Source organism: Colletes latitarsis, chromosome 11, assembly GCF_051014445.1.
Source record: "Colletes latitarsis isolate SP2378_abdomen chromosome 11, iyColLati1, whole genome shotgun sequence".
In the NCBI taxonomy this organism is placed as follows: Eukaryota; Metazoa; Arthropoda; class Insecta; order Hymenoptera; family Colletidae; genus Colletes; species Colletes latitarsis.
In genome coordinates, this window is record NC_135144.1 from 7124489 (window position 1) to 7144569 (window position 20081).

Below are 20081 nucleotides of genomic sequence, written 5' to 3' on the forward strand. Positions count from 1 at the left end.
TTGTAATGTCGATCCGTAAAAACGAGATTATGAACATTATTACTTTTAATCGTAACAAAATCATAACATTATACTATAAATTGTTTATCTATTTTACTGGCAGAAAAGAAGAAAACAATGATATTTTGTTGAAGATACATACTTAAATTTTATAAACATATGTATCTTATATATACATATATTTAACGAAGTTTATCATAATTATTCAGTAGATAGTTCATCACATCTCTTCTATACAATTTTGTATACATCATAAAAGTGTGTGCAATATGAAATATAAAATGTACGTTAAGATTTTATTATTCCATAGAAAAACATGATTTTATTACATTAAACGACACTGGCTTGCACCTAAGAAAATTTTATATGATTTAAAATATAAAAAAATAGAATGACAAAATTTAAATAATTTTACAGATTGTTTTAGATAGAAAGTGCAATAGTTTTTAGGAGAGTTAAGAATTCGATGACATTTAATCATAATAATTTCGATGTACATTTAGATTGTATTTTTGTTTCTTATCTACTGTTCCTCTATTATTATTAGTTTAAATCAAACTAAGAGTCTGTAATCACAAATGATGTAACACAACGTAAAAATAATATCGTTTTATGGGACAAGTTTCACTCTGCATATCGATTTAAAAAAGTCTTGTTTAGTTTTGAGAGAGATGTGACGCAAAAGATAGGCATTAAATGATTATTAAATCGTCAATGGACCTATAATATAGTGAGCGTTTACGGAGGTGTAAATACATGGAGCGAAAGTCAAACACGTCCAGACATTAATGGAATCAGCTGCTTGACCAGTCTAATCACAGTCTGTCACGGCAAATGTTTACACCATGTACACCTACGCTTCAATCATGCTTCACATTTCTCATAGCAAACGTTCACCTATCAACTGCGTGACAACGAAATCAATAACTGTGGCTTTAGTAATTGTTCGTTAAGTAAAATTAAACAAGCATGTCCAAAACGACAACCCACCGTTTTCACATATTTTAAAACAGTTTTGATAATTCATGATTTTCAACGGTGTTAACAAACGCCTAAACGTTTGCAATTTCAGAATTCAAAATAAATTATTTTCTTAATATGTAAATAGAAAAAACAAATTTTTGGATAAAATTAAATGTAAAAATTCTTTCTTGCTCCCCAAATTATAAATTTTTAGAGCGTTTATTTATAATAAAATTGAAAATCTGTGTGTTTGTGATTTTTTCGATCTGCATGAAATTTTGTTCAGTTGCTCTTTATGTATCAACGATAAGTAAAGGTTGCTTAATTTGCAAGAATATTAAATATAAAGCAGGTTATAAGACTTAAAACGAGTGAAACTTTAAGGGGCTAGTGTGAATTTTTGAAACAATAAATTTGTTTTTTCTTGGATTTTCTTAAAGAATATAATTTGAAAAATATCTGAAAAATCTTATGTCTGAACTCCTAAAATTAACGAAGTTATGGCTGTTTAATGGTCGTCATGGTCAACGTCACTGTTATAGGGTTACAAACCTTTGAAATCTTTTTTCTTGAAACTATGTTTGCCAGAATGGTGTTCATGATATCTCAAAATCTACTTAACCAATTGGCTTAAAATTTTAGATATACATTCAGTAGATGCGTAACTATAGTTCGTACTAGAATCAACTCAAAATTTTTACTTTTTATCTTTCTTTAGGCTCTCAAAATTAAAAAAAAGAAACATGAAAAAGTCGATAATCAAACTTAAAAGTGTCGCCATTTTTTTAATTGTCGATTTTTTTCCTCTAGTATCTATTATAGACAGCCTAATACTAATTAAGAATCTTTCACGTTTTTTCATTTCAAATAAACAGAATGGCCGGAATCATGGACACTGTGAAAACGACTTTTTTTAAAAGCAACTATGTTTGACTATGTTCGAGAGTATACAATGCCATAAATTTTAACTTTCATTCGCCCAAAAAATTTCAAAATGTCACTGAAACATATATAAATAAACCTTGTAAATTTGAAAGTTCAAAAGAACTCACTTCGTACTAAAATACCCCTTCCATGTAATATGAAATTTAAAATGTAGGTAATAGTTTTGTTTGAACTATGACGAATGGAAAATATGAAATTTTGTAATATGTAATGTAATATGTGAGTAACAGTTTTGTTGAATGATGAAGAATGGAATAGAAAGCAATGAAATGAAACTATGAAGTTTTGAAAACGTGTAATATGAAATTTAATATGTAACAGTTTAGTTTGAACTGTAACAAATGGAATAAAAAGTAACAAAATGAAATATGAAATTTAATATGTAAGTAACAGTTTTGTTTGAACTATGACGAATGGAATAGAAAGCAACGAAATGAAACTATGAAGTTTTGAAAACGTGTAATATGTAACTTAATATGTAACAGTTTTGTTTGAACTATAACAAATGGAATAGAAAGAAACGAAATGAAAATATGAAATTTTTAGAACGAAATTTTGTAATATGAAATGAATATGTAACAGTTTTGTTTGAACTATGACGAATGGAATAGAAAGCAACGAAATGAAAATATGAAATTTTGAAAACGAAAGTTTGTAATATGAAGTTTAGTAAGTAATAGTTTTGTTTGAACTATGAAATAGAAAGCAACGAAATGAAAATATGAAATTTTGAAAAACAAAATTTTGTAATATGAAATTTAATATATAAGTAACAGTTTTGTTTGAACTATGACGAATGGAATAGAACGAAGTTCTTGATTTCCGGAAATTAGCATCATTCCCTCGAGAACGTTCGTTGTTCCAGAGATCGTATCACGCGATCGAGACAGATGAAACTCGACAAATAGAGATAATTGAACTATTGGTGTCGTTCGGAGTTTTTCCATCTTTCTGATCCTTGGAATATGCCTTCGTATAATTCCCTTCGTTTTACCGAGGTATCGTTCGACCGACATGTCACGCAGAAAAGCGTAATACGGGTCGACGTTAAAATAATGATCAGGAAACACGATCGTTTCTCCCTTTCCTAATGAAGTGGAAAAGAATCTCCCTCGAACTGACAATGAGAGGAAGACGAAAAAAAGGTGAGATGAAAGCCATAAGATTTCTTGAACGCGTCGATGGGGTTCTTTTTATGCTACAAAATGGGGAATATCTTTCTAGCCATCGTGGAAACCCCTCTATTGTCACACATTCTTATCCATATAAAGAACATGACGATGACTATTCATCAACTGTAACATATACATTCATAAAATTGCAATAGAAACGTTACAAATGTTTCGAGATAAAAAGTAAGGCATTTTCATTATCATTTGATTAATCAACGTCTGAATAAATCTGAATTTTGGTTTCATTGTATTGGCCAATATGTAACGAAGCTGTTTTAACATGACAATGACTATTCATCAAATGTAACATATATATTCATAAAATTTCAATAGAAACGTTACAAATGTTTCGAAATAAAAAGTAAGGCATTTTCATTATCATTCGATTGATCATCGTCGCATAAATCTGAATTTTGGTTTCATTGTATTGGCCAATATGTAACAAAGCTGTCTTAACATGACGATGACTATTCATCAACTGTAACATATACATTCATAAAATTTCAATAGAAACGTTACAAATGTTTCGAAATAAAAAGTAAGGCCTTTTCATTATCATTCGATTGATCAACGTCTAAATAAATCTGAATTTTGGTTTCATTGTATTGGCCAATATGTATCAAAACTGTCTTAGAATAATATGTTTCTACGTCACGGATTTCCATTTTATAAAATGGCAAAACCATGATGGATGGGATAATGCTAGTGTCGAACGAACAACAGACTGTTTCATTTCTGTCTATATACGTTTCCTTCAAAAATTTAACAACACTGGTAATTTTTTTTCCATGCACTGCCATAAAACAATACGAAAAAACTATTCCAAAGCGATGTATTGACAGGTGTCAGGCATGTGGATATCTGAATGTCACGTGTCAAGGTATAACAAATACAAACTACATTGTTAGATATCCAAATATTTAGACACGTGGCACCTGTCAACATGTTTGTAGATTTCAATATACTGACAAGAAAAAAATATGTAGTTATATTAAATCATGTATCAACGATGCAAATGGAAGAGTACGTTAAAATAAGTGTATGTTTGTAGAAAATACGTTTTCGTTAAACCAATTTCTAAACTTAACTTTGCCTTATGCGTACATTAGTATTTATCTATAAAAGTAACCCAGACCTGGACACTTCTAAAATAACATTATTTCAAATAACATGTTATTTCATCTCACAATTATTTCAAATAATTGTGAAATAATTATGAAATAAAATAACACGTTATTTGAAATAACTTTGATATAATTGTAAAATTTGTATAATATTCGAATTTGTTCACAGTCATTCGGATTATTACTTTGCGAGGGAAGTATTGCTTTAAACAAATTGTTACAAAGATTTCATAAAATAAATCTTTTTGACAATTATTATTTTCAGGGTTAGTTTTTTTCATCAATTCAAAAAAACTAAAACTGTTTTTTTGACAAAGAAATAACGAAATAGCTCATTATTTAAAACTGCTTTATTTCGAATGACATTATTTTTATTTTCAGATAACGGTACTGAAAATAACGGTTGGAAAGAAATTATTTTAAAGGAGATTTGCCCAGATCTGGTTACAATCAATCAATTTCAATTCCAACCTATACAAAAATCGAGCAATTTTATCCTAATTCGTGTCATAGAATTTTATGGTGAACTGAAAACTTAATGAAATAGAAACCATTAATTTACCACTTTAATAGTACAGAAACTGTTAATATTCAGAAAGTTGGACTCAGTTTTCACGCAAGTAGAATCTAAATCGTTATGATCAGACAAAGTAGATAACAGTTTCTAGTCAGACAATTGCAGTAAAACGATTTTACAGATACTTGTTAAAAAATTTAAAGTTTCTTATTTGTTCACAGAAACAAACATCATGTAAACCACCATATTTTTAATCAATCGTGTCGATGGTTTTAATTTTTTTACTAATCGTTAAAATAATTCAAAAAAGAAAAATACAAATGTCCTACAATTATACAACGAGAACAATTTCATTAAAAATTTCTAACTATACATCGATCGATGAATCGGTTTCAAAGGTATTAAAATCAGAATTCTACAGGGTGTTACGTTTAAGTGTGAAACGTAAAATATCTCAAAAAGTATTAAAATTATCAAGAAAGTGTTCTGATAAAAGTTGTTTTACTTAAAAGGGCATATTATGTGGTATAAATAATTCTTGTGTAGGTGGAGAGGTGGGGGAGATTTCAAGGTCAAACTAACTTTTTTAAATGGAACCATATATTTTTTTATTAATAATATGATAGCGTTTGTTAAGACAAATTCAACGACCTAATGACATCATTCCATGCTATAGAGCCATAATTATTGAGACGCAAGGCAGTCAGATCAACACGAATTTGAATTATTGGTTAAAATGAATCCTGCGTTACTATTTGCTTGTGCCGGACCGATCCAGTTTTTAATCAGTTTTTCCTGAGATTGTAGAGATGTCAATTCTACAATTAATATGAGAAATTATGAATTATATTACACTCTCAACGTATAAAAAGAATGAAGTTGAAAGTCACGTAATAGCACTTCTCATTTTCCTAATTTCGTGAAAGATCGTTTCAAGATTCAAGATTCGAGTCTTTAAGAATTTGTTAATTTCTTTTTTAGTTTTAAACAAGTTTGAACGGATTGTCATATTTTACCAAACTTCGTAGTTTCTTCGGAAGTCGATCGTGAAATTACAGATTGCTGGTGTTGGCGGGTAAACGAACGTTAAACTGACAGCATCATTATGGCGGCTGTCTTTCGTGTCGATTGAAACGTACGCCAGTCAGACTGACCCGAACGCATAATATTTCAAGCGAAACGTAACTAGCAGACTGCACGAAACGTACGATGGGGTAACGTTTGCATCGATGATGGATGACAAAACTCGATGTTGTACGAACAAAGCGACATACTCGGTTAATATGACGTTAATATCGACGAATGTTCTCGCGGGAGGTGAAACCGACAGACAGATGTTTTGATCCGCAAACTAGCACCGAGAGTCGATTTAAAAGCCCCTTCGGGGCGATACGTTGAACGTTCCGCGGGATACAAAAACAATTTTCACGTAAAAGTTCACGGACGTTTTCTTGGAATTTTAATCGCGATTCTCTGTTTTCAAATCAGGCGTATATTAACTCCTTGACTTACGATTTAATTCCACTTAATTCTTCAAATATATACTATTTAATTTTGTTCAAATTCGTTCGTACAAGGAATGGCCACGACAAAAATAGATTTATTTTACGAATACCTTGTGAATGTCAAAATGTGTTGATTTTAATATACATACAGGGTGTTCAGTCACCCCTAGGAAAAATTTTAATGGGAGATTCTAGAGGCCAAAATAAGACGAAAATTAAGAATACCAATTTGTTGATGGAGGCTTCGTTAAAAAGTTACTAACAATTAAATTCAAAAATTTCAAATCGTTCTGGAGAAATTATTTCCGGTTGCAGGGGTTAATTACAATCATTTTTAGTGAATACACATACCTTCGAAATCCTATCCACTTATGAGAAAAAAATTCGTTACCGAAAATATAATGTCTGATCATGAATGAATGATTCCCCTGAAATTTCATGTGTTTCAAATCGTTCTGAAAAAATAATTTTTAGTTGCGGGGGTCAATTACAATAATTTTTGGTCATTACACATACCCCCAAAATCTAACGCATTTTCGAGAAAAATATTCCTTACTGAAAATCTAATTAGGTGCCTAAATTTTTCAACGAAAAAAAAAATTTCAAATAGTTCTGGAAAAATTATTTTCGGTTGTAAGGGTCAATTACAATCATTTTTGGTCATGAGTCATACCATCGAAATCCTACCCACTTTCGAGAAAAAAATTCGAGTAGATGCTGAAATTTTTCGGCGAAATTCAAAAATTTCAAATCGTTCTGGAAAAATTATGTTCGGTTGCGGGGGTTAATTACAATCATTTTTGATGAATGGATATACCCCCGAAATCTTGCGCATTTTCGAGAAAAAAATTCAGTACGGGCAGAATTGTAAACGTTAATAACTTTTTAACGAAGCCTCTATTAACAAATTGGTATTCTTGATTTTCGTCTTATTTTGGCCTCTGGAATCCCCCATTAAAATTTTTCCCAGGAGTGGCCGAACACCCTGTATACTGATTTAAGGGGGTATTGCTATCTAGACTGTCACTTTTTCGGCCCTTTTTGTAATTTTTGTTTTTATCATAGGTAGGTTGTCACGTACTAAGATTTTGCAAATGTATTTATACTCTTACGAATATGTATAGTATTTTTTTCATTAAAAAATATTTGAAATTGTGGGAGTTATTACTTTTTGTTTAAATGCGCTTTTTTAAACTGGCTTCCATGATATTTCAAGATCTAGTACACCGATCGACTTCAAATTTGGAGAGAATATTCAGCAGATATGATTTTATCGCTGGAATTAGAGACTTTAAAAAATATTGAGTTTTAGTATCTGTTTTAATATACTCAAAACAAAGGAAAGGTTCAAAAGTAGAAATTCGAAATTCGAAGTGCCGCCATTCCTTTATTTATCGAGATTTTTGCTTTTCCCTAGTTCCTGTTATAATTACACCCTTCCTAATGAAGATATTTTTCCCCTCCGTTTCGGATTAGCAAATCGACTGGAGTTGTGAAAGCCAGTGGAGCACCTTTTCCAGAAAAGCCATTAAAGAAGTTATAACTCCCATAATTTTTAATATTTTCTACTGAAAAAAATACTGTAAAAACAGCCTATCTACCATTTAAAAAAATCGCAAAAATAGCCGCAGACATGATAGTCTAGACAGCAACACCCCCTTAAGGGAGGAGACTCATGTAAAAAGGTAAAACGAGAAGTGATATTAGACAATTTTTTTACAGCATAAGGTTTTGATGAAACTTTTCGCCACTTTCCACTCATATTCTTTAACCTTTCAAGATACAAATACTTTTGTTTCGTTACGTTTTATCGACTTTGGATGTGTAACAGAGGTTATAGAATTAGACAACAAACGACACATATATTTTTAGATTACGTTTAATTCATACGACACGAATCGTTAGATACATGGTACTGCGACTGTTTTACTGTTATGCTAAAAGAAAACGCAGCGCTCACGCCTGCCAACGAGGGGAAAAGAAATACCTCCGAACACGTGCATGTTTGCCAACATGGGAACGAGAAACATTTCCAACAGGATGAAATAATAAATGTTATTTCTTATGTCGATGATATTGATCGACGTGCAGTCTAGTATCTTTTTACTTTGATCTAGAATAAAAAATCGAACGACATTTTATTCATAATAACACTTCACGTCGTATGAACTAAAATCCACTTTAAAAAATGCAAAATTGTCGAAGATACACGGCTCTGAACACAAAAAAATGATTCTCGAAATAAATTTCTAATTTAGTTATGCAATAAAAATGGTTTAAATAATTATTATTATGATGAATGTTAGTTCATACAACGCGTAGTATTATTATGAACAAAATGTTCGATTTTTTATTCTAGATCAAAGGAAAAGAATGCTAGACTGCAAGCCGATCAACGCCGTTGACAAAACGGATAAAATTTATTATTTCATCCAAAACCGATAAAACGTAACGAAAACAAAACATTTGCATCTTAAAATATTGGAGAATATATGTGGAAAGTGGCGAAAAGTTTCATCAAACCCATATGCTGTAAAAAAATTGTCAACTATCACTTCTCGTTTTTCCATTTTACATAAGGCTGCCCTCTTAAGTAGTATCTATCGCATATTGTGCAACGAAATGCATAGTTCGTTTTGCCTTTTTGAGTTTGATAAACAAGTTTAATTCCTGTTTAAATCATTGAGTTCCTTTTTCTTTAACCAACAAATGGTTATGGGCTCAGGACTAGATCCACTAAACAAAGATTTTCGGCGCGCGTAGGGGAACCCCCAAGTGTAGCTCGTCACATGATCGCGGGGAATTCCCGTGCTTGTTGCGTTACTATTCGAAACAGTATGTCGGAGAAACATTATCGTTGACCATCTCTCTAGGACGACTTGTATTAGGTCCTCTCGGGCGACCAAGCCTTTGTCTCGTCGCTCTATGCATATCTTATTTTTTTTAATTCTTTTAACTAAATAAACTTATAATTGATAACTATAACACAAACACAAACACTTAAACAACACGAAAGAATGTGCAACGATAACTGATGAGTCCTTTGCAGGGACTCTTTATCTAATTTTTCCCGCACGTCTTTACAGTCTGGAAACCTTTTTAAATCTGTTCGTTTCTTTTTCGAATCCTTCTTTTTTCAAACGTTTCGGTAACCAGACAACCAACTCGACTACCTTCAAAGGCCACATCCAAACGTCAACGCCAACCAGACGCACGTTTGCGTTTCCGGTGACATTCTTTGCATCGATTACATTTAAATATCGATTAGAGCCAATATAACTTTATTTGCACAACGTGAAGTAATATTCAATTTGAGAACAACAAAAAAAACTTTTTAATGGATTCCGACAAGTATAATTTTGCTCTATGGTGTATTAGACCTGAATAAATTTCATTTTATATTCTATCGAACCACAGATTTAAGCATTGAATAAAGGTAAACTGGTATTCTAAGACAAAACAGAACATTAAGCTGGTAGCAATTTGCATGGATAACTCGATCGTTGCAACAAGTCGTAAAAGCTATATAATGAAATAGAATTCAAAGTTAAAGATTTTAGAATTTTGTATTATTGTTTGGAGATTAAATTTAACCAGTTAACTGTGGCGATCTCTTTGCAAAGCACCCACCAGTGTGTGTCGCGATAATCAAGCGATGGCGGGTATAGTCGTCAAACACAGAATAAGTGGCGCTGTTGAAATATTGGGTCAAAAAGACGACTTTATTAAAGACGATTTTTTTGGTTTTGATACATCAAGATGAATATCGGGATAATCAAGGATCCAGTGTTACTGCACTGCTTACGAGTTAGCTCTCAGGAAATTATGAATCCAACTCAAATTATTTATAATTTTCATTTGTTTATTTCATTTCGTTTTGACCTCTAAATATTTTATATATATTAAAATTTACGAATATAATTTAGTTTTCGCCAGAATTACAATTTAAATATCAAATTGTAACAAAATTTTACGCATGACACATCTCCATAACGGATATAGTCGTCAAACACACTTAACTGGTTAAAATACACAAAAGACGTATTAGCTCGTTTTAACACGAAGGATCCCGTTGTAATACGTGTAACAGGATGTTTCAAAACTTGATGATGAGAAATACGTACCTCTTTCTTGTTGATGCAATACTGCGAAGACGTCAATGTACTGTCTTTGGACGGAGGAGGTGGTTCCTTCGCCCTGGCTTCCACTTCCTGAAGAACCACGAGCCTTCGATTCTGTTGTTTCCAAGGTAATGCGGTGAAACTTTCAAAGAAAGAGCCATCCGTTTCTTGAACCCTGAAAAATAAATTACATTTTATTGTACCAAAGATTCGTACAAACTACCGTCACAAGTAAAGTGAACTCATCTGGTAATTGCTTAACAACTTACACGCTCAGTTTATTCGAATAATACTGTTTATCTTTTTCATTAAGCATTTGAGATCATACATACATAATTTACGTTCTTTCAGGAAGGAGAAAATAATTTTACAAGCCTTTATTGCGATGCTCTTAAACAGGGTAAACCTATTGTGGTTTGTATATAAAGGAAAACAAAAGTTTACTTCCCATAAATAAAAATTCATTTAATTTTGGACTAACCAAGATGTAATTTTCATCGTTGCAAATACAATTTGGAACACCTTTTTATAGACAACTCTATCTTCAACAGGATACATAGCCTCCACGGTTTCATCAAGGACACTAAATTAGTAGACAAAATATAATAGAGAAATAATCATGTCGCTAATAATCATGTAGTTGATGCGACGAGAAACTGTTAACAAAAGTAGAGTCTATAAAAGTATTTTTAGCAAAGTATTGGAAGAGTTAAAAGTGAAATACAGGATTTGTATTATTGGATCTTTGGAAACTGAAAAGTTATGGAAAGAACATTTCTCGTGTCGTGTATCCACAATCTTGAGAGAGAAGAAATGAACAAACTAACGATAAGTGACCAACAATTTCTAATAATTATCGGTATTGTTCAAGGCAACTTGCACGGCTAATTATCGCACACGCGCTTTTCTGCACTTTTTATAATATTGCAGTAATATCGATCCGTCAAGGAGTTTCTTGTTTTTCCACTTATTTTCCCTCTTCTATAATTAATAGACTCAGTTCCGCGAACGGAAGTGACACACCATAGCGCGACAAAATTAAATAATGCAATTTAATATCCTCCTCTGTCCAATCCTTCCAAGGTAGTTCCATTAAATTACGCCAATAAATTTACGTCGTTGCAGGGCTACAATACGAGAAAGCAACAATATTTCGTTCGATATAAAAAAAGGAAATTGACTCTCAAAAAACTTTGAAAATAACGACAATATTTTTCTACATTTTCTGAAATTGTGCAAATCGTGTCGTTGCAATTTTTGCAGTTTCGAAATGGAAACAAATTATGCAACTTGCTTTGTTTTCCACAGAGTAACCTGTATAATTTATATATAAAAATGTGATATGATTCAACTTCATCGAGAGTCATATTGTTCCAATTTACGACGAATGTTTTATTTATAGAACATCCAGGGTAAAATTTTTTAACGATATTAAAATTGATTTTTGTAGTTTTGCTGAACATCCGAAGAATTTTCTTTGAAGGTTTTTTGATAACGCTGACTTCACTTCATTTTGAAATATGGTTGCATACTAGCTATCAATGAAATTATTCTATCATTTGTATTGTTTTGTATAGAGTGTGTTCTACAAGTAAAACTAAGACTAAAATGTTATACAGGGTGTTCGACCACTCCTAGGAAATAATTTTAATGAGATATTCTAGAGGCCAAAATAAGAAGAAAATAAAAAATACTACTTCGTTACATCCAATGTATTTTTCTGGCTCATGTTGTTTGAATTTTGAATTTTAAATTTTGAAGTTCGAATTTTGAATCATTAAAATCCTTCAATGCGTCCAGAAGTTATGATTCTTTAAAGATATGCATGAAATTTCAGGGAAACATTTCTGGCCACATAGTATACTTTCGGTAAAGAATTTTTTTTCTCGAAAGTACGTAGGATTTCAGGGATATGTGTATTTACCAAAAATGATTGTAATTAACCCACGTAAACAAAAATAATTTTTCCAGAACGATTTGAAAAAATTTTTTCTCGCCGAAAAATTTAGGCACCTACCCCCTGTCGGCTATTCTTAAAAACGAGTTTTTCATTTTTAATAAATTTGTTTGTCGCTGTACGGAAATGTTGTCTAATACTTTTTTGTAGGTATCTATGAGCTCTACTGCGAAACTAAATTTCAATGAGATCTTTCCACTATTGTGAAAGTTATGGCCGTTTGAAAATTGGACCATTTTTATGGGGGTTTTCACATTTTGCGGGGTCAAGGAACAACTTTTCGAATATTTTTGGAATTTCTACATATTCTACACTAAAATACGCGGCGTTTGGCTTTTTGAACATTAAAATCGTCCAATCCATTCAGAAGTTATGGTGTTTTAAAGATTCGCATGAAATTTACGGGAAGCATTTCTGGCCTGAAATTATATTTTCGTTAAGGAATTTTTTTCTCGAAAATGGTTAGGATTTCAAGGGTATGTCTATTGACCAAAAATGATTATAATTGATCTCTGCAATCAAAAATAATTTTTTTAGAACGATTTGAAATTTTTTAATTTCGTCGAAGAATTCCATACCTATTCGAATTTTTTTCTCACAAATTCGTAGGATTTCGGGGGTATGTATATCAACCAAAATTTATTGTTATTAACCCCCACAAATGAAGATAATTTTTTTAGTACAATTTGAAATTTTTTAATTTTGCCGAAGAATTTCATACCTACTCGAATATTTTTCTCGAAAATGCGTAGGATTTCGAATGTATGTGTATTCACCAAAAATGATTGCAATTGACCCCCACAATCGAAAATAATTTTTCCAGAATGGTTTGAAATTTTTTTATTTAATTTTATAATAACATTTTAACTAAGCCCCAATCAAGAAATTGATATTCTTGATTTTCGTCTTCTCTTGGTCTCTAGAATCCTCCATTAAAATTTTTCCCAAGGGTGGCCGAATACCCTGTATATTAAATATATATTTCATTATTATCCAAAATAACAACATTGGATTACACATAATTGACCTCATTCCTTCCACAATTTTTACTTGTAGAACACACTGCTGAAGTGTGTACGGAAAAATGCGGAACACCTTGTGTATGAAGCATATAGGGAACTGAGAAAATTTTGCAATAAGTGCAAGGTGGCTTATTGCTTCCAAACAACAAAGTCGCTCGACGTGCTACGCGTACCATTCCCACTTTTCAAGCATCATCGTGCCAGCACAAAGGGTTAAACAGATCTCTCGGAAACGAAATTTGCTTTGCAAGTGCTCGAAAATCTTTTCGCCCGACGACAGAACGCGAAGCGCCGTGTATTTTTGTCTCAACTTCAGCGCGAAACGCAATAATCCTCGATACGCTCGGATGAGCGAAAAAGAACATCACTGCTCGCGAACAATAACACCTCGTTCGAGCGAGTAACGCCAGTCGACGTGCCTCGCGAAGGAACAGAAATGCGGGACGAGGAGGCTGTGAGAAAGGAAAATTGCAAAATGAAAAATATGCAGATGAAAGCGCGCTAAGCTTGGCGTGTCTTTGACGCGGCTGAAGGATCCTTCGACCGCGTGCCGTCTTCTCTGGGCAGCGTCGGATCTAATTTAAATCGAAAAGAACCGACGCGACGCCGCGTTCGAACCATGCTGGAAAACTCTGCTCGAACCTGGCAGTCAAAATAAAACTGCTAGTGACTTGCGACGAGACAAATCTAATGCCACACTCGTTCACTCTTTGCGGTCTTCTCTACACAGGATGGTCCACGCAACTTGTGCAGCTCTATTACTTCCAAAATACGCGTTGCACGAGCAAATTTTGTATACAAAAGTTGCATTTAACCCTTGTCTGGAATTCCAAACACGTTTATTATCGGATAGCTGAGGACGCATCTTTTATTTTCCAAATATCAATAGTACTATAAAAAAAACTGAGGCTAGTTGTCCCCGGCGGAAGGCTCTAGACCTTGCTTAGGTCTGGGTTAGGTTAAGGATGACTTTGACGACGCGGGGCCATAAATCGAGAGTCCTCGAGGACATTTCAGCGTGCAGTCTTGACTAACTAGCGAGTTGGGAAAGGCCCTCGAAAAGCTCTGCGCATTTTCTGGCGTCATCGAAATATATAATTGCATCCTAGTCGCATACGGCATTTTTGTTACTTTTAAATATAGTCTTACAGTACTGTTGGATTTGAAAATCGTCTCCAGTGACGAGTGTACTATCTAGTGATGACTTGATGGCTAGGCACGCTGATTGGCCGTAGCGTAATAGCGACGCCTGCTACACTATTACTACGCACGCATTGTCATTATTGGCTGAGTCATTCACAACTACAATTCCATCGCGTCACAAAAAACGCGAACGAAACGTTAATACTTTTTAAAGCTTCCAAGAATTTTCTCTGGGAATTATGGTGAAAATTTTGAGTCTTTACAAATCTTTACAAATTTTCTCACTTTCCTATGAGTTTAGGTACTCATGTACTATACAGAGATGACTTGTTGGCTAGGCGCGCTGATTGGCCGTAGCGTAATAGCGACGCCTGCTCTCACACGCATTGTCATTATTGGCTGAGCTGCTCACAACTACAATTCCATCGCGTGGCAAAGAACGCAAACGAAACGTATAGGGACAAAGTAGGATACGACAAGGACTGAGAGGCATTGGCATAACCGTACGCTCAAAATACTAGCCGTGAATAGGACAAAAATGTATCTCTCGTGGTTATGGAGACCCTACTACAGTCGCCGCGGAATGTATGTTGACATGTCTCAAAAGTGCATATTTTCTATTTCAAATCAATAATTTAGGAATTAATCGAAAATATATATTAGGTATGTTATTTAATATAATACAAACTAGTATGCGTAGCACAAAAGAGGACATAAGGTTTATAATAATGACAGAAAAAATTAAATAACTTTTTTGTCGATTGCGGAAAGTATGTTGACAGCATTGAAAGTTCGTAATTGAGTGTATACTTAACAATAAAACAACATAATTAATATGAAGTTTGATACCCTTTGTTTCTTATGACCTCTTCAAGTCTTATAGGCATACTTTCAAACAATTTATTTATAACATTTTCATCAATACTATTCCAAGCATTCAGTAGTGCTTGTTTAAAAACTGATTTATTATTCCGAAATTTCTCACTTACATTTCGATCTAAGTGATCCCACAGATGTTCAATTAAATTCAAATCGGGACTTTGAGCAGACCATGGTAACAATTGAATATTATTTTCATTGAAATATTTCGTCGCTAGTTTACATTTGTGTTTGGGATCGTTATCTTGCTGGAAAATATAATCATCGTGAATGTTCATTTTTAGTATCGAATCTTGTAAATTCTGTTGCAAAATATTTACATATCCTGCTCCTGTTAATATCCCGTCTATAAAGTGTAAATTGTCAACACCATTTGCAGAAAAACAACCCCAAACGCATACTGATCCCCCACCGTGCTTTACTGTAGGCGTTATCACTGTTGATTTAAGGCATTCACCTTGCTTTCTCCACACATATTTCCTTCTACTACAACATCGAAATTCAAATTTTGATTCGTCACTGAATATAACCTTCTTCCAGAAATCGGATGATTTATTTTTAAACTGTTTCGCGAACGCTAAACGTTTTTTAGCATTAATTTTAGATATGAATGATTGTTTTCTTGATATTCGTCCTGCGAATCCTGCTTCTTTTATGCGTGCACGAATTTGTGTTTCTTGAATCGGTAGATTTAAATCAAGTTTCAACTGTTTGGCCGAAACAAAGGGGTTTTTCTTCACTTCTCGTACAATCACCCGATCTTGTTTACGAGTTGTCTTCCAAGGACGTCCAGATTTTGGTTGATTTTCTGCAGTTCCATTCTGTTCTAATTTATGTACTATTTTCCTTACACCTTCCGCAGAAATGTTGAAATCAACAGCAATTTTTCTTAAAGAATCTCCTCTTATTCTTCTGCTAAATATTTGTGATCTTTCTGCAGGTGTGAGTTCTCTAGTTTTCGGCACTATAAAGCAATGTTTATAATTTAAAGTGGTATTATATGTAGGATATTGTTCAACATTGAGAAAACAACAAATAAATTATTAATTAACACTTATTGTACAAATATATTATAACAAAATGCTCAAAATTGGGTGTCAACTTACTTTCCGTGTGAGCCTTTTATGCAAACTTAAAACTATACGTCTGTTATTTACAGTTTCCTGAATTAAACTGAACAGTAAGCTAGTAGAAGTAAACAATAAGTGATACATAAGTTCAGAGCCTGGAAAAAAATGTAAACACTTGGCCTTTCATCAGAAATACATACTTCCGAAACATGTCAACATACATTCCGCAGCGACTGTACTATGCAGCGTGACGTCATAGCGGGCCTCTCCAGTGGGAATATGGCAGCGTGAAGACCTTCTCTTCTTGCCTTTGCCCCGTTTAATTTGTGGGTATCTAGCCAACAAGTCATCACTGGATAGTATAGTCCGGGTCACGATATAGCGAAGTCGTAAACTCGAGTAGGTGCCAAAATTTACACGTTTCAGCTCCCGAAACAAGTAAATTGACAGAAATACGAGTAGCTAAGGGCCTTAGACCATAGACAGGGCCGTACGAAGAAATGTTATACCTAGTGTCGTCATTTTTAGAAAGCCATTTTTAGAGGTATCGTAACAGCTGAAGGTCTTACTCAAGTCTTTAATATCTTAATTTACCTGCTTATAATATATGCATCTAGAAAATGAAAAAAAGGTAGTGCAGTTACGAACATAGAAAAGCATTCAGAAAGGCACAATCGAGCAAGATGTCATGTACGGCCCTAAGTGTCGCAGCAGTAGTCGGGTGGGTCCCAACCCTCATGGGCCATGGGCCAATGTCCCATTGGAAAAGCAAAAAAACTGGATAAATTTTTTTGACAATATACAACTGGCATTTGAAATTATAGACAAAAATTATATTGAAAACTTAATGAATAATACAGGCTGGGGCAGTAACTATTAGCACCTCAGATATCTTGGAAACTATAAGTTTCACAGAAATGTTTGCTAAAGTAAATTGCACAGTACGAAGGGCGCTATTGGGTGACGATAATAGTTTTTTTGCAGGTGGAGGTACTTCGGACATTTGAAGGTCACATCCATTTTTTTAAATGGATCGGTATGTTTTTGCTTCCGTATCACGATAGAGGATCTTAAAACGAGTTCAACGACCTATTACACAAGGTCATTGAAGGTCATAGAAAGTAGAGAAAGGCGATAATACTTACGGTTTTGGTAGTAAATGAAACATACGTATTGTCAACAGTAGAGGAATGCGTAATGATTACCGTTTACTTCACTGAGAATAAACACTGCTTGAAGGACACTTTAATAGTTTGCAGAGTAAGATAAACATCATAAGATTAGTATCGATAAATCGGTTAATCCGGCACGATGTATCCGTTTCAAGAGCAGGTTGATATGCTTCTTATTTATGGCGAATGCCAACAAAATTCTGTAAGGGCGAAAAACTTGTATGCTGAACGATATCCACATCGGTCTCAGCCTTCGCGTCAAACATTTAAAAATGTATATGATAAACTTAGGCAAACCGGTAGTTTAAGTGTTCGTAAAAGTGAACGCCAGAAACGAGTAATTAACGAAGAAATGGAAATCGGTGTGCTCGCTAGTGTGTCTAGAAATTCTTATATTAGTTCGCGACAAATTGAACGCGAATCTGGCATTAGTAGGAGGAGCGTACTTCGCATTTTGCACCGTCACAAATTTCATCCGTATCACGTTAGTCTTCACCAAGAATTGCATGGGAACGACTTCATGAATCGCGTTGAGGTCGATGGGCTATACGTCAGATTCAAAACAATGAGCTTTTTTTAATACCGTCTTATTTACTGATCAAGCAACATTCACAAATCACGGGAATGTTAATTTGCATAACATGCATTTATGGGCAGCGGAAAATCCACATTGGCTGCGACAGGTTGAACATCAAAAACAATGGTCTGTGAATGTATGGTGCGGTATCATAGATGATAAAATTATTGGACCTTATTTTATTAATGGAAATTTGAATGGCAACGTCTATGCTAATTTTATTAAGGATACATTGGGTCTTTTGCTAAAAGAGTTACCTTTATTTACACGACAAACCATGTGGTATCAACATGATGGATGCCCAGCACATTATTCATCGATTGCGCGAAGGGAACTCGGTGAAAAATTTCGAATCCAATATCGTGGCCAGCTCGTTCACCAGACATAACACCTTTAGATTTCTTTCTGTGGGGAACACTGAAAGAGAAAGTGTATAAAGAAGTACCAACTACATCTCACGATATGCAACAGCGAATTATTGCAGCCTGTGCATCAATAAGTTCTGACGCTGTAAGACTTGCAAGTTAATCAATCGTAAAAAGAATCCAACGGTGCATTGACAGTGATGGTCATCATTTCTAACACCTACTATAAACATGTTTCATTTACTACCAAAACCGTAAGTATTATCGCCTTTCTTTACTTTCTATGACCTTCAATGACCTTGTGTAATAGGTCGTTGAACTCGTTTTAAGATCCTCTATCGTGATACGGAAGCAAAAACATACCGATCCATTTAAAAAAATGGATGTGACCTTCAAATGTCCGAAGTACCTCCACCTGCAAAAAAACTATTATCGCCACCCAATAGCGCCCTTCGTACTGTGCAAATTACTTTAGCAAACATTTCTGTGAAATTTATAGTTTCCAAGATATCTGAGGTGTTAATAGTTACTGCCCCACCCTGTATATTCCACGACGTTTAGAGGCAGTAATTAGGGCGAAAGATGGCAAAACAAAATATTAATTCTTCTATATTACATGTTTTGTAAGATCTCCACTTACTTTCATTCCTTCACAATTGCTCGCATCAGTCATTAAATGCCATTTACTTCTATAAAAATGAAAATATTTGTTTCAATTCTTTACCGAATAATATATGTAGAAATAATTAAAGGTAACATTACGAGGGCTTAGATAAGAGTCAATTTTCAAAGAAGATACATTTCTTACATTTAAGGAAAACAGTTACTTTGTGAAGTATTTCATCATGCAAAACTAAGTCTTAGTAACAATGACAAAGTTACACAGAAAGTAGACTTGTTTAACAGTTTTTTATAGTTATAAATATTACTCACTATTTTTCTATTCATCAGGAGCTAATTATAATTTAATACCTCAACAAAGTCTATGATTAGTTTCTCAGTGACGAGATGTGTGCTATTTCAAACATTTCATATTATTAGTCCCCATATTCTAGGAGCTGTACAATGTTAGGTAAAGCCACATTTCTATGTATAATTAGAAAAAGTGTGCAGTTAGCAAAGCATTAATAAATCCGAGTAAATTCGAGTTTTATCGAACAAAAAAATTATGTCATTCAACTTTTTCCTCTGTGCACTTGTGGTGTCATCGATTAGAAAAGAACCATAGCTTGTTCTAGTTTCTAGAATTATATAGTAACTAACAAGTACATTATCATTCATATTTAAACGAACGTGCAACGAAGCGATCAAGTAATTTTAAACGTCACATAAACGACTAACACTTATGTCTCTTTTACTGCAGCAACATGTTAAATACCCAATTAATGTTTCGAAGTACGATTTTCCCAGAAACTTTTAATAAAATTCAAGGAAATAAAGACACTCTATTAAAAGTATAAATTACGAAAGAAACATAAAAATTCAAAGGTTTATGAAATTTGCTTATAATTCAATGTATTAAGTTAAAGTCACACTCGGTAACGTATAC

General features: G+C 33.5%; 1 protein-coding gene across 6 annotated transcripts in view; it reads right to left on the reverse strand.

The window, feature by feature from the left end:
• The window catches only part of Unc-13-4a (BAI1 associated protein 3), a 301637-nt gene that overhangs the window by 55655 nt on the left and 225901 nt on the right, over positions 1 to 20081 (reverse strand). For 5 of the 6 annotated variants that reach the window (XR_013080617.1, XM_076776805.1, XM_076776807.1 and 2 more), the window contains one exon: positions 10351 to 10522. Coding sequence is in view for 5 of the 6 variants with exons in the window: in XM_076776805.1 (XP_076632920.1) it covers positions 10351 to 10522 (172 nt within the window). In the remaining variant the exon portion in view is untranslated. Of the gene's footprint in view, positions 1 to 10350; positions 10523 to 10616; positions 10735 to 20081 lie in introns of those variants that run through there. The other variant, XM_076776808.1, reaches the window with a different exon arrangement.